Source organism: Oryx dammah, unplaced genomic scaffold (genome assembly GCF_014754425.2).
Source record: "Oryx dammah isolate SB20612 unplaced genomic scaffold, SCBI_Odam_1.1 HiC_scaffold_10, whole genome shotgun sequence".
In the NCBI taxonomy this organism is placed as follows: domain Eukaryota; kingdom Metazoa; phylum Chordata; class Mammalia; order Artiodactyla; family Bovidae; genus Oryx; species Oryx dammah.
In genome coordinates this window covers 70,547,463-70,563,621 of record NW_024070194.1, presented here as the reverse complement: position 1 = coordinate 70,563,621, position 16,159 = coordinate 70,547,463, and the positions used below count along the sequence as shown (strand labels likewise).

Here is a 16,159-nt window from a genome sequence, read left to right as displayed (position 1 = left end):
TCACTGATTTTTTCTTTCATTTTAGTCACTAAGTCGTGTCAAACTGTTTTGTGAGCCCATGGCCTGTAGCCTGCCAGACTCCTCCGTCCATGGAATTTTCCAGGCAGGAATACTGGAGTGGGTTGTCATTTCCTCTTCCAAGGGATGTTTCTGACCCAGGGGATCAAACCCAAGTCTCCTGCATTGGCAGGCAGCTTCTTTACCACTGAGCCAAACCAGGGAAGCCACAAAGCCACTGAAGACATTTGTAAAAGAGAGTGATGCACCAGACCCATGCTGGAAAGACCATTCTGGTACTGTCTGGATGGGTAAATGAAGTCAACATTAACAAATTTATATGATACTTGTTAAAGAGAGGCTTTCAACATTCCTAGATTTCTAGAGAAAAATCTGAGATTATATGAAAACAGTCAAAGGGTCAAGAAAATCTTTGTAACTATGAATGAAAATAAGAAAAGATAAACTTAATACTCAGGAACTTAAAGCCTTTATGCTATGCTAAGTCACTTCAGTTGTGTCCGACTCTGTGCGACCCCATAGACGGCAGCCCACCAGGCTCCCCCATCCCTGGGATTCTCCAGGCAAGAACACTGGAGTGGGTTGCCATTTCCTTCTCCAATGCATGAAAGTGAAAAGTGAAAGGGAAGTCGCTCAGTCGTGTCCGACCCTTAGCATGGACTGCAGCCTACCAGGCTCCTCCATCCACGGGATTTTCCAGGCAAGAGTACTGGAGTGGGGTGCCATTGCCTTATAATGACAAATATTTCATAAACAAAGTTAATAGACAAATGACAGATTTAGGGAAGAACTCTTCCAATTCAGAATACTGAGTATGCAAAACACACAGAGATCTCCCACATACTAGTAAGTGAGTGCGTGCATGCTAAGTCATTTCAGTCATGTCCGACTCTTTGCGACTCTATGGACTGTAGCCTGCTAGGCTCCTTCCTAGGATTTCTCAGGCAAGAATATTGGAATGAGTTGCCATGTCCTCCTCCAGAGAATCTTCCCAACCCAGGATCGAACCTATTTCTCTTTGTCTCCTGCACTGGCAGACGGGTTCTTTACCACTAACGCCACTTGGGAAGCCCATACTGACAATCAGGAGATAAAAATCACAAAAGAGGGCTTCTCTGGTGGGTTAGCCATAAAGAATCCACCTGCCAGTGCAGGAGACGTGGGTTCTATTCCTGGGCGAGAAGATCCCCTGGGAGAAGGAAATGGCAACCCATTCCAGTATTCTTATCTAGGAAATCCCATGGACAGAGGAGCCTGGTGGGCTGCAGTGCGTGCGGTCGCAGAGAATTGGACATGACTTAGGGACTAAGCAACAAGAAAAATTTGAAAAGAAATCATAATTGAAAAATGGCTGCAGGACCTGTAAAACAATTCATGGAGGAACGACTCTGTATGGAGAAAAGTCCAAACTCAGGAGTCAGGGGAATACACACTGAAGGACTGATATCACTGTATATTTCAGAGACTGACAAACCAAAGAGAGTAATTTCACTGTTGCTGGCAGAAATGTGCATCGTCATCATTGCGGATAGAATGGAATTAAGACAGAAAGGACTAGGAGTATGCAAAAACTAGTCTGACTACATCTATCACATTAAAAAAAAAATGTATGTGCACTTTGATCCAGCAACCCTCCTACTGAAAGTAAAAGCATCCACTTACTAGAAAAAGCAAAAAGGTTTTTGCAGCAGCGTATACAGAGGACAAAAAATTGAAACCATACTGAAACCTCAATGGTAGAATGTTTGATAAACTATGGTGTGCCAACGACATGGTATATTTATAATCACCTAGAAGAAGGGACAGATTTAGTCCAGCTGAGGCACCGTTGAGTGAAAATAATAAGAAAGAAATACATTCAGGTGAGAAGGCAGTTGGGTGTATCAGTGATGAGCACAAACTCAGAAGCCAGGCTGTTGGGACTCAAAACCCTTATTCGATCACCTCTTATGGAAAGTGTAATGCTGGATAAGTGACTGTTTTCTTGTCTGTAAAATGTGTCTGTATTTGGCTGAGCTAGAACACAAGAGATACTCAGGAAAACACCTGGCCTGTGGTCAGCATGCAGGGAACAGCAGCTGTAAATAGTCCCACTGTCTGATAGCAAATATGAAAAATCTCAAAATGTATACAAGGGTCTCCACCTTCCTCTGCTGTTTTTTTTTTTTCCCTCAGTGGTACTTATCTTCTCCATTCCTAACACATTTAACCATTTATTTATAGACTTTGCCTATCTCTGCCCTCTTTAGAATTCAAGCTCTATGAAAGATAGTGTCTTTTGCCTGTTTGTCCATTGCTGGATTCCCAATGCCTTGAACAGTGCTGGGCAGACAGTGAGGACTCAACAAAATCCTTGAATGAATGAATATGTGCATCTATGTCTTGCTGGGAGCAAGGGCTCCTCCCTTTGTAATGAATTTTTACTGAAGAATTGATGCTTTTGAACTGTGGTGTTGGAGAAGACTCTTGAGAGTCCCTTGGACTGCAAGGAGATCCAACCAGTCAATCCTAAAGGAAATGAGTCCTGAATATTCATTGGAAGAACTGATGCTGAAGCTCCAATACTTTGGCCACCTGATGTGGAGAACTGACTCATTTGAAAAGACCCTGATGCTGGGAAATATTGAAGGCAGGGGACGACAGAGGATAAGATGGTTGGATGGCATCACCGACTTGATGAACATGAGTTTGAGCAAGTTCCAGGAGTTGGTGATGGACAGGGAAGCCTGGGGTGCTGCAGTCCATGGGGTCACAGAGTCAGACATGACTGAGCGACTGAACTGAACTGAAGTATGGTTGATTCACAACGATGTGCTAGTTTCTGCTGTTATACACATACATATATCCACTGCTTTTTAGATTCGATTCCCATATAGGTCATTACAGAGTATTGAGTAGAGTTCCCTGTGCTATACCGCAGCAGTCTCCAACCTTTTAGGCACCAGGAACCCGTTTCATGGCAGACAGGTCTTCCATGGACCAGGAGGTTGAGGGACGGTTTCAGGATGACTCAAGTGCGTTATATTTACTGTGCAGTTTATTTCTATTATTATTATATCGGCTTCACCTCAGATCATCAGACATTAGATCCTAGAGGTTGGCGACCCCCTCAGTACTCAGTACCCCTCTTGTGGTCAAACCAACCAGGTACCAGGTGTGTAGGTGTTGCGCCCCCCCCCCCCATTTATGTTCACACATTGAAGGAGTCTTTGGGCCTAGAAAAGAAAACAACAGTCTCAAAGGCCTTTGAATCATCTAACTTTGGAGAAAACAAAACTGAACTTTAGGTCCTGCCCTGATGCTCCAGGCCAGTTGCATCTATCTGGGACTTATCACCCCCTGTCCAGAAACCTCTCACCCCCTACACCTGCCCAGAAGACTAATCACCCCTGCCCAACTACAAATGCCATCTCAACTAAGTGAAAGTGAAAGTGAAGTCGCTCAGTTGTGTCCAACTCTTTGCGACCCCATGGACTGTAGCCTACCAGTCTCCTCTGTCCATGGGATTCTCCAGGCAAGAGTACTGGAGTGGGTTGCCATTTCCTTCTCCAGGAGATCTTCCCAACCCAGGGATCGAACCCGGGTCTCCTGCATTGCGGGCAGATGCTTTACCATCTGAGCCACCAATACCCAAAACATCCCGCCTGATTAACGTTTCCATTATTGCTTCCACAAACCTTCCTATAAATATGGAGCCTCCCTGATCCCTCTGGGTGCTCAGCCTGGTCGTTAGGATGACTGTCGCCCCTCCTTGCCTGAATAAAAGTAACCTACTTCCATTGAGGTCGTCTCTCCTTCTTTTCTTCCTCGGCCCGAACTATACCTTACACATATGTCTGTCTATGATTATGTGAATATGCAGAAAAACAGAAAAAGACTGAGGGTAATAAAGTTGGGGCGGCAGGATTGGGAGGATGGGGGTGGATGGGGAGGAGGAAGCCATGCAGAAAATGAGGAGAATACAAAGTCCCGGTCCAAATAAAGGTGGGAATGATTGTGACGTTGGTCATGAGCAATTCAGCAGGAATTCAGATACCAGCCAGGAGCAGGCGGTAAACGGCTTGGGCTTATGGCTTATCCCTGAGGGTGTGCAGAGGATTCCGTAGCCTCAGAGCCTGAAGGCGTGTCCCCACACTTGGATACATCACTGTACACACCGTGGGAAGGAAGGACTGAGGTCATTTCAAATAAACACTTAGAATCCTGAACGTCTTCCCAAGTTCCATCTGGGAGCTTGCAGCATACACCGAGAGCCTGGCCCAACTTCTATCACATGAAGCTTCAGTCTACAAGTGGGAATCCTCTGCTTGCTTTCACTGTTTGCTTCCTAACACCATCTTTATTTCTTGTGTAAGAACATTATTTAAAAAAGGAAAGGTTCACTTAGGTGTTAGCTTTTTTCTAAGAAGGTCTTTGAAAATTTCACACTTCGTCCTTATACTTTTACTGGAATAATCAGGTCTCTTTTCAGAAAAACACCTACTTAAAGAAAAAGTTTATCAAAGAAAGGTTTATAAAACCTATGCTGGGGACTTCGTGGTGGTCGACTGGATAAGACCTCATGCTTCCAATGCAAGGGGTGAGGGTTTGATACCTGGTTGGAGAACTAAGATCCCCCATGTTGTGAAGCCAAAAAAAAAAAAAAAGAGAACATGACAATATCATCATAATAAACATTTTTTAAAAAGCTATGCTGTTTCACGTTCAATTTCTTCTACATGCAATTGTAAGGTTTGGAGTAGCTGCGAGCATAGCTGTTACCTGGTTCCAAATACACAGACTCGTGAAGGGTACAGACTTTTAAGAGAATTTATGTGAATATACGTACCAGCCTTTGCAACAGCCTGACTTGCCTTGGGATCCTGAGTCCAACCTAGAAGGAAGAAAGAGACATGAAATACGATTGTGAGGTCATTCTCATGTGAGTTAGTTACACGAAGAGGGTTAAGGCCCATGAAGACACAAGAAGGGTTATCCATCACCTGAAAAGCAGTTTTGACTTTGAACCAGGAAGCACCCAGAACAAGATTAGAATTCATGCTTCTCAGACCTGGCTGGCTGCTTAACCCACAATATCACACCACCTCCTCATCTGAGGGGTCTTACATCTGTTAAGAGAGCAGATGAAATGACCAGAACAGAGTTCACTAGAATATCTGTATTCAGGGACTTCCCTGGCCATCCAGTGGGCAAGACTTCACCTTCCAATGTAGGGAGCTGGGGTTCAATCCCGGGTGGGGGAGCTGGGTTCCACATGCCTTGCAGCCAAAAAAGCAAAACATAAATCAGAAACAATACTGTTACAAATTAAACAAAGGCCTGAAAAATGGTCCACATCAAAAGAAAAATCTATTAAAAAAAAAAGTATTTGTATTTGGTTTCCATTTATTTTGGCTTGAAAATCAATTCTTCGCTGTTGTGTCTGTTACAATGAGTAAACATGTCCGCTTGCCTCTGACGGGTTCATTCATTCCGGTCAAAACCCCAGGAAGTTCTGAAGGCAAAACTGAACTTGCCTTGAACTTTCTTACTGTGTTTTTTCTGGATGATTTGCTATACTTTCCCACCGGCAGAGGAGGGGCACGGGGAGGTGATAGCATCCTTAGTTTTTAAAATCATCTAATAATTAACCAGCCCCTCCGGGCTCATGCAGAAATCCTAGCTGGTTGCCAACCATTTCTCAAGATAAATCACTGTTTAAAGAACAGAAGTGTGGACTCCACTGCTGTGAGTAATAAGTTGGCCTTCCTGGAGGGCAGTATGACAATGTCGATCAAAACCTTGGAAAATATGCTTAGACTTTGCATAAACCTTTTTTAACAGCTTTGTAAGGTATAACTTACAAACAATAAAATTCGCTCTTTTAACGTGCACAATTCAATTTTTTAAAATATATTCACAGAGCTGGGCAAACCATCACCACAATCAATTTAGAACATTTTTATCCCCCAAAAAACCTTGCTTTACCTGTCACTTCCAAACCCCAGCTTTTCTCTGGCCCTCAGTTCATTTCAGTTCACTTCAGTCGCTCAGTCGTGTCCGACTCTTTGCGACCCCATGAATTGCAGCACGCCAGGCCTCCCTGTCCATCACCATCTCTCTTTAAGTTCACTCTAACTCACGTCCATTGAGTCCGTGATGCCATCCAGCCATCTCATCCTCTTCTCGTCCTGCCCCCAATCTCTCCCAGCATCAGAGTCCCCTCCAATGAGTCAATTCTTCACATGAGGTGGCCAAAGTACTGGAGCTTCAGCTTCAGCATCATTCCTTCCAAAGAACACCCAGGGCCGATCTCCTTTAGAATGGACTGGTTGGATCTCCTTGCAGTCCAAGGGACTCTCAAGAGTCTTCTCCAACACCATAGTTCAAAAGCATCAATTCTTTGGCGCTCAGACTTCTTCACAGTCCAACTCTCACATCCATACATGACCACAAGAAAAACCATAGCCTTGACTAGACGGACGTTTGGAGGCAATGTAATGTCTCTGCTTTTGAATATGCTATCTAGGTGGGTCATAACTTTTCTTCCAAGGAGTAAGCGTCTTTTAATTTCATGGCTGCAATCACCATCTGCAGTGATTTTGGAGCCCCCAAAAACAGAGTCTGACACTATTTCCACTGTTTTCCCATCTATTTCCCATGAAGTGATGGGACCAGATGCCATGATCTTCGTCTTCTGAATGTTGAGCTTTAAGCCAACCTTTTCACTCTCCTCTTTCACTTTCATCGAGATGCTTTTTAGTTCCTCTTCACTTTCTGCCATAAGGATGGTGTCATCTGCATATCTGAGGTTATTGATATTTCTCCCGGCAATCTTGATTCCAGCTTGTGCTTCTTCCAGGCAAGTGTCTCTCATGATATACTCTGCATATAAGTTAAATAAGGCCCTAGGCACCCGTTAATCTACTTTGTCTCTATGGATTTACTCATCCTGGGTGTTTCGAATAAATAGAATCATACTATTGTACTATTGTGGTCATTTTTTACTGGCCCTTTCCACTTAGCATAATCTTTTGTATTTATTAGCACTTCATTCTTTTTTATGTCTGAATAATAGTCTATTGTGTGGATACATCACATTGTGTTTATCCACTTCTCAGTTGTCAATTCTAAGGTTATTTCCACCTTTTGGCTATTATTTATACTGTGGAACTTGCATGGATATTCACATAGATGTCTCTGTGTTTATTTCCTTCATAAGTGGAATTCCTGGGTCATATGGTAAATTTAACTTTTGAGAAATAGATACACCAGTTTGCAAAGTAGCTGTAACATTTTACATTCCCACCAGTATGCATGTCTTTTAATTTAGAAATCATACTTTCAGAAAAGTATCAACTTGGGGTGGGGGGGTGTCAATACAAAAAAAAATGAAAGCAGGAAAAGACTTCTTTGCAACTTTTGAAACAATTGTTGATCCTTGGAAATAGCCTAACATATTATTTAAACGTGGTTTGGTTAAATATATTATGATATAATGATTAATCAGAATACAGCTATTAAAAATAATGGTATGGGCCTATATTTATTTACATCAAATGTTAGTTTTACCGGACTTCTGAGCTGTTCACTAAATATTTCTCTAGCTGTCTGCTGGAAGGATTGCATTTCCTGGCCCTTGGTGGGAAGACAGCCACATGACTGGTTCTGGCCAATAACTTATGAATGTAAGTGGCCTTGTCACTTCTCCACCAAGGACTCGATGGAAGGTATGAGATTCTCCAGAACTGCCTTTTCTCACCTGCACAGTAAGTAGTAACATTTGAGAGGCTGCTGCTCCATCAAGCCTAAGGTCTCACTTGCTCCACTGACACCCCAAGATGGACGTCATACAAGCAAGAAAGAAATGTTCATCTAATTTATGGTTGCCAGGTAGTGGGGAGAAGGATGCAGAGAAGGGATGGTTAGGGCCTCTGGGATGGACATATACACACTGCTGTATTTAAAATGGAGAACCAGCAAGGACCTACTGTATAGCACAGGGGACTCTGCTCAACGTCATGTGGCAGCCTGGATGGGAGGGGGTTCTTGGGGAGGATAGATACATGTATATGTATGGCTGAGTCCCTTTGCTGTCCACCTGAAACTATTACAACATTGTTCATTGGCTATGCTGCTGCTGCTGCTGCTGCTGCTAAGTCGCTTCAGTCGTGTCTGACTCTGTGCGACCCCATAGAGGGCAGCCCACCAGGCTCCCCCGTCCCTGGGATTCTCCAGGTAAGAACACTGGAGTGGGTTGCCATTTCCTTCTCCAATACATGAAAGTGAAAAGTCAAAGTGAAGTCGCTCAGTTGTGTCTGACTCTTCGCGACCCCATGGACTGCAGCCCACCGGGCTCCTCCACCCATGGGATTTTCCAGGCAAGAGTACTGGAGTGGGGTGCCATTGCCTTCTCCGTAATCGGCTATACTCCAATATAAAACAAAAAGTTTTTTAAAAAAGAAATGTTTGTCATTTAAATTATTGCAGTTTGGGGGTTCTTACCCCAGTTTCAGCCTGGCCTGTCCTCACTGATACAGTCAGACACACTTTGAATGATTAAATCAGGTAACAAAATGCTATCTTTACTGACCTCATTTTTTAAGTATAAGTGTCTGTATGTGCAGAATGCACCCAAAATTTTAATGGCAATTACCTCTGGATGTCTGAATTTTTTTCTTTAAACTCTTCTGTAGTACCTTAGTTTTGTATCACTTGCAAACAGAAAAAACAATAAAGATATTTCCATTCTGTAAACTAAAAAACTGGTTTAATCATGATCCTCTTCTGATCCCTTCTGAAAATAGATATGTGCTACTGTAAATTACAATTGTAAGCCATTGTAGAGTCTCCTATTCTACAGAACATGGAATAGGAAGAATTAGTATAGGATTTCAGTTGACATATGCTCTGACGCCAAATGAGAACCAGTCACTAGGAGGCTGCTGCTTTCTACTTCTAAAATAAGATGGAATGATTTGAATGGTCCGAAGGAAACCAGAATCAGTGTCCTGGGCAAGGTGTCCACCAGTTCTGCAGGTTCGTCTCAGGCCTCTCCCTTCCTAAAATTGTGGAATCGGCTGGGGGCCACTTAAAATAACTAATCATGGTCAGAAGGGAAGCCTGGCCCTGCTCAGGTATTATGTTCTCTGGTTGATCTAAAATATTCTCTTTGAAGTCTCCTCCTTTGAAGAATAGGTTTTCCAAGAAAATAAACAAGTATTCAGGAGAACAAGAGAAGTTGGTTTTTCATTTTTGAGGTGGCTATCTGATATCTCAGGGGATCACCATGGCAACACTTGAGTCCAGATTTAGACACAGACCAAACCAGAATCAAAACTTCCTGGTGCACAGAGACTCCTGGTGCCAGCTAGGATTAGCAGTGGAAATGACAGTAATGTCATCTTCATTGTTGTTAGTTAGGAATTCCTGACCCCTTTTATTGTTTGAGAGCTTTCCTGTTCCCCTATAAGAACCTGGAAGTGGGGGTTAAGGACAGGTAACCGAATCCAGCTTAAAGGCAAGGAGTGTTCTGAATAATAAATAACCTCAGAGCATGGGCCCCAAATCACAGACTTATGAGATGGCTCAGATAGGAATTTCTACTCCTTCCAAGCTGAGCTTACTTCTCCAGCGCCAGAACAGATGTGCAGACCACAGTATTTAATAAGAAGTATCAGTCACAATCTTTGCCATGCAGGACCGACCATACTACCTAACGTCAAAGAAAATACACTCAGGAAAACTTACCAGATGAGGTAATTTTTATAAGTTACAAAGAAAATGGGAAAAAAAAAGAAGAGTTCACTACACTCTCGAGTGACCACGAGAGGCTCTACGATGGAGGGATGGCTTGAAGTCGGTGTGTAGGATGTTGGTTGGAGTGGAATAAAGGGGGAAGACAAATTTAAAGAGAATCAGGTTCAACGTGAGAACCATGCTGAGAAATCACTCATTATCTGCCTCTTCAACTCACATGGACCAAGCAGCATTTACCACCAGAACATGCACGGGTGGCTGAAGACTGCCTTTGCACCAAGAATGTAGCAATCAGAGCTGGGGGACTGGAATCCCCATCGATCCCACCATCAGACGGTCCAACTACAGGTGAAAAACAGCTTAATGTTCATCATCTGGGTAAAAGAGATGGTATTTTCCCCCCAGGATCAATCACAGAGTTGGATCAGGATCAGGAGGGAAGAGAAAGCATTCCAGAAAGTCCACAGATGGGGAAGAGCGTGGGAAGGGAGGAGAGGAGCGAGGGGTATTCGAAATACACACAGTACACACGTTCCCTTTAGGGATGGGTGCTTTCATGACCTGGGTCCACTGAACGAGAGACGGAAAGGCCGGATTCAAGCCCTCATTCCTTCTGAGCTCTGCCACCATCTCTGTCGCCCTAGGTTCCATCAGAGCCAGGAGTGGTTGCACGGAGGCCAGTCTCAGCCACACACCATCAGATGGCTGAAGGCATGAGCTCCTGGTCGGCTCTGTGCCAGGAATTTATCTGCCCGTTGGCCTGCATCTCCCGAGGACATTCTGAAGCCAAGACCAGGAACTCAGCTGCCTCAGAGACCTGGCCAGGACCTGACACCGACCCCAGGGTGACAGGCTGGACGGCACGGGAGATGCCACCCATCAGGGCTGAGGACACTCAGTCTTCGAAGAGCCTCATTCTGGGAATTCTCTATCACTGGCACAAAAGTTTTCTTTCGGAGAAATGGGGCTGCACATTGTTCAGCTACGTGCCATGCGCCATGTGGGCTACCCATAACCTCAGCAATGGGAGAAGAAACTTCATCTGGGGTTGGGTGGGTTGAAATTTCAAACAATTTCCAGGCAGCCAGGAAAACAGTAACAAAACCCAAACCAACCAGCCTTAGGTGAATCACCCTGTTGCTTTCAATCTGTGTGAAACAAGGGACATGGACCTGGCTTGGGGGAAGATAATGAAGAAGTCAGGGACCCTCCCAGCAGGAAACAAAAAAAAAGCTCAGGTCTCCATCCGATGGCTCCATCTTCCTAAACCGACCATCTGTTCCTTAGATAACTGAAAGCTTGCAGGGGACTTCCCTGGTGGTCCAGGAGTTAAGACCTCTGATGCAGGAGGTGTGGGTTCAATCCCTGGTTGGGGAGCTGAGATCCCATGTGCCTCATTGCCAAAAAACCAAAATATAAAACAGAAGCAATATGGTAATAAAGTCAATAAAAAATTAAAAAGAGAAAGCTTGCAGGACTTCCAGCTGGACCTCTGACAGCATGTGGGCAGGGCTCCTTTACATTAGAGCATCCAGGATTTGGGGGGAGTGCGTGTTAGGAACACAAGGTCACACAGGACTCATCGCTCAGCTCTTAGGACTACCCCCTCTTCTCCCCAGTCCCACCCCCAGAGAAACCAGACACAGCTAGTTCAGAAGTGAGCCAGTCTCTGGAATCTCTCCCACAATATCCTTCTTCCCCATCCAGCCTTACAACGCCACTGAAACAATCACAGCTGTGCACATAAAGGAGCTTTGATTGAGTGGTCTGGGGCTCACAAGATCTTGCCTTGACTTTATTTTTCAAAGAATTTAAAAAAATTGTTTTGATTTTCTGTGTTTTCCCAAATGCAAAGTGGTAGATTACAAAAGTTAAAAGTGCAGAAATGCTCAGTTCAGGGACTTACAAACAGATCACCACAATGAATGTGTTACTGGAAGCAGGGGCTCAACACTATCTGTGTGCCAGGAGATAAAAGTTAAAGTCATCCTTAAACAGACCACATTAAGTTGGAAATATGAAAGTGGTGCAGTCTTTGGAGGAGTCACTGAGAGCACAGCTTGGCATTCAGGGCACTTGGGTTCTAATTCAGGCTCTGAAATGTCCCCTTGGGCGCATCACTCCCCCTGGGGGGATTTCCAAGGTTCTTCTCCTTCGAAAGGAAGCTTGCTGAGGCTTTCCTTGCAGTGGTAGGGATTCAACCAGGCTGTTCATAAATAATAAAAATGGCTCATGAGACCTGACTGTTACTATATGTAAGTGCTTTACCTGACAGAGTGGGTTGATTATTTTTTATTTAATAGTTTATTATTACTTAGGAGCTGATGAAAGGTAAGCGTCAGGATCCCTCACTTGCACAGTCCCTTAACAATGATGAAACTGGGCTCCCTTAGTGGCTCAGTACTAAAGAATCCGCCAGCCAGTGCAGGAGACAAGGGATCGATCCCTGGTCCAGGAAAATCCCACATGCCACAGGGCAACTAAGCCGGTTCGCCACTACTACTGAGCCTGTTCTCTGGAGCCCATGCTCTGCAGCAAGAGAAGCCACCACAGTGAGAAGCCCTCGCACCAAGCTAGAGAAAAGCCTGAGCAGCAGTGAAGACCTGGAGGAGCTGAAAATAAATAAATAAATTACCAAAAAAGTCTGAGAAAAAACAGTTATTCTAACATTATGTTGCTTGTCAGTCTGTCAAAATGTGTCATTTGTTGTGATTTATCATTCTAAATAACTGTTCAAGGGCACTCAAAGCCAGTGCACTGGGACAACCCTGAGGGATGGGATGGGGAGGGATGTGGGAAGGGGTTCAGGATGGGGGACACATGTACACCCATGTCTGCTTCATGTCAGTGGATGGCAAAAACCACTACAATATTGTAAAGTAATTAGCCTCCAATTAAAATTAATTAATTAATTTAAAAAATAAATGACTGTTCATTTTAGCACAGAATTTTGTCAAGAAGACTTTGCCAATTATGTAAACTTGATTCCCCTCTCAAAAATTTAGATCCACCCCTGCCTATGAGGTAGGAACCATTAACATGCTATATTCCAGATGATGAAAGAGACCAGAGATGTTAAGTTACTTGCCCAAGTACACACAGCCAGTAGGCAGTGGGATCCAGATTTGAACCCAGGCAGCCTGGTTCCACTTGGAATGTTGTTAACTATATACTTTATTACTTCTTATAATTTTTATATAGAGCTCCTAGAAAACTCTCTGTGAAACTCAATACCTGGTAGCTACTATTACTCTGTAAATTAAAAACTGTTTTTGCAATAATGGGAATGCAGTTCCATCCTTATTTAAAGAAAGCATATCAATTTGAAAGCAGACTGATTTTATATAAGACATTTGCTTTCTAAAAAAATGCAGTTAATTTAAAAAAATTATTTATTTATGGTTGCGCCGGGTCTTCACTGCTGCACAAGCTTCTTTCTCTAGTTTCAGCAAGCGGGGCGACTCTAGTTGTGGTACGAGGCTTCTCATTGTGTTGGCTTCCCTTGTGGTAGAGCATGGGCTCTAGGGAGTGTGGGCTTCACTAGTTTCAGAACATGGGCTCAGTAGTTGTAACTTTCGGGCTGTAGAGCACAGGCTCAATAGTTGTGGCCCAAAGCATGTGGGATCTTCCCAGATCAGGGGTAGAACCCTCATCTCCAGCATCAGCAGGTGGATTCTTTACCACTGAGTCACCAGGGAAGACCAAGACTTGCTTTTTAATATTAATTTCCTGAAAGATGCTTTCAAAGCTGTATCAGTCTCAATGTGGTCCATGCATTGCCCACATCGGGACCATTGGGGTCCCATCCAAACCTAGTGGATGGAAATTGATGGGAGTAAGGCTCAGGGATCTGAATTCTTAAAGAGCCCCTGAGTGTCCTTGTGCAAGATGAAGTTTGAAAACCACTGCAGATAGTGGGTTTATTACACTATGGGTAATACTGTTTATAGATGACGTGTGGGGGAAGAAGCATCTTGAATCTAGCATCTATTAGTAATATTTTCAGTTAAAGACAAGTAATAGGAATTACAGTGCAGGCTAACAGGCAAATTCAGGTATATTAAAATTCACAAGTTCACTGACATCTAAAAATTGTTTGCACTCAGTTGCTCAGTCATGTCTGACTCTGCAATCCCATGGACTGTAGCTCAACAGGCTCCTCTGTCCATGGGATTCTCCAGGCAAGAATACTGGGATAGGTTGCCATTCCTACCATTTCCTCCTCCAGGGGACCTTCCCAACTCAGGGATCGAACCCGAGCCTCCCGCATCTCCTGCTTTGGCAGGCAGATTCTTGACCATCGAGCCACCTGGAAAGCTCTGAAAGCTGTTCACCAAATACCACATGTGGAATTAAAATATGACAAATGAACCTGTCTATATGAAACACCAACAGAGTCAGGGACATAGAGAATAGACTGATGGTTGCCAAAGAGGAGTGGGGTGGGAGAGGGTTGGATTGGGAGTTTGAGGTTAGCAGATGCCAACTATTAGCTACAGAATGCATACACAGCGGGTCTTACTGTATAGCACAGAGAACTATATTCAACACCCTATGACAAACCATAATGGAAAAGAATACGGAAGAAGAATACGGGACTTCCTTGGGAGTCCAGAGGTTAAGACTGTGTTGCCAATGCAGGGGGTGTGGGTTCAATCCCCTGGTTGGGGAGCTAGGATCCTTATGGTGTGGCCAAAAGATTAAAAAAAAAAAACCAAAACTAAGACACAAATAAGTCACAGTACAGTGATCCAATCAAATTATATAATAAAAAAGAATGTACATATATAACTGAATCACTTTGCTATACAGCAGAAACTGATACAACTACAACTGTATTGTAATTCAACTACAATTCAATAAAAACAAATTTTAAAAAATGGTTCACATATAATTTTGAAGGCCATAATTATTGAGACCACAGCATTAACTGCATTACCAGGCACTGTTCAAAGTATATTAATTGATCTTCAGAATCCTTTAATTAAGTAATCTAGTCACCCCCATCCTCGAGATGGGTAAATAGAGCCGCATAGATGTGAATTAGGGCTTCCCAGGCAGCGTTAGTGATAAAGAACTGTCTGACAATGCAAGAGGCACAGGTTCGATCCCTGGGTCGGAGGGCATGGCAACTCACTCCACTATGCAAACCTGAAGAGTCCCATAGACTGAGAAGCCTGGTGGTCTACGGTCCATAGGGTCGCAGAGTCAGACGTGACTGACGTGACTTAGCACTCACACAGATGTGAACTAACTCTCCAATAAGCGCAGAGACAGGATTCGAACTCAGAAGTCTGGTTCTAGAGGCTGTGCTCTCAAGTCCTACATCTTATACACACAAAATTTTTTTTTAAGAGGGTAGGGATAAAAAGTAAAATCACAACTTTTCACAAAACTTTATATTCAGAGTTTTTTCCTGATTTAGTCATTTTCCAGAAGAATAAATGGTGCCTTGGGCTGACGACAGCAAGAAATCACTAACATGGGCCAAACCCGTGTTCTTATAAGCAGGGAAGTTCAGTGTTAAGCCTACTTGGACTTGCAGATGTCAGAGCTTTAATCCCTCCTCTTAGCTCATAAACAGAATCTTTGTTTCAGTGCTTCCCACATCTTCTCCCTCCGCCCCCTGAAAAGTTTTCAGATCTTTACCCTAAATTCCTTCCCTCAGCACTTCAGCGGCGCCAATATCAAGTGCCGACCATCCCCAGCACTTTTAGATGCATTACCTACCCAACCCTCATTACTCCGTTCTTTCCCACTTTGTACAAAATTGGAGATTGAAGCACTCAGGACTGTGCTCAGCATCACCGAGCTGAAAGCGCCTGAATCAGGAATTGAGCCCTGGTAGCGGAGAAGGCAATGGCACCCCACTCCAGTCCTCTTGCCTGGAAAATCCCATGGCCAGAGGAGTCTGGAAGGCTGCAGTCCATGGGGTCGTGGAGGGTCGGACACGACTGAGCGACTTCACTTTCACTTTTCACTTTCATGCATTGGAGAAGGAAAAGGCAACCCACTCCAGTGTTCTTGCCTGAAGAATCCCAGGGACGGGGGAGCCTGGTGGGCTGCCGTCTATGGGGTTGCACAGAGTCGGACATGACTGAAGTGACTTAGCAGCAGCAGCGGACATCAAGCCCCCGTCCTTAACCAAAACATCTGCCATTTCATATACCACAGTATATGAGGTCCTTTACACAAACTAGCAGCTGGATCCTTACAAGTATGCTCAAGAGTAGGTGTGTGCCCTGCTGTGAGGGACAGGAAAGGGAGACACAGAGAGGCATAGGGGAGCTCGTCCAGGCCACACCGCGGTAAAGGGCAAGAGGGAGACCAGCCTCACTCTCTGGATGCCAAGCTTGCACATTCCTCCTCCACCATACAACCTCCTGGAATTTTTATGGGTTAT

At 44.1% G+C, this 16,159-nt stretch overlaps 1 protein-coding gene across 1 annotated transcript in view; it reads right to left on the bottom strand.

The window, feature by feature from the left end:
- The window catches only part of ITIH5 (inter-alpha-trypsin inhibitor heavy chain 5), an 86,797-nt gene that overhangs the window by 69,406 nt on the left and 1,232 nt on the right, over window positions 1-16,159 (bottom strand). Inside the window, exon 2 of the mRNA XM_040248244.1 lies at window positions 4,847-4,891. Coding sequence (XP_040104178.1) covers window positions 4,847-4,891 — 45 coding nt within the window. The remainder of the gene's footprint in view (window positions 1-4,846; window positions 4,892-16,159) is intronic.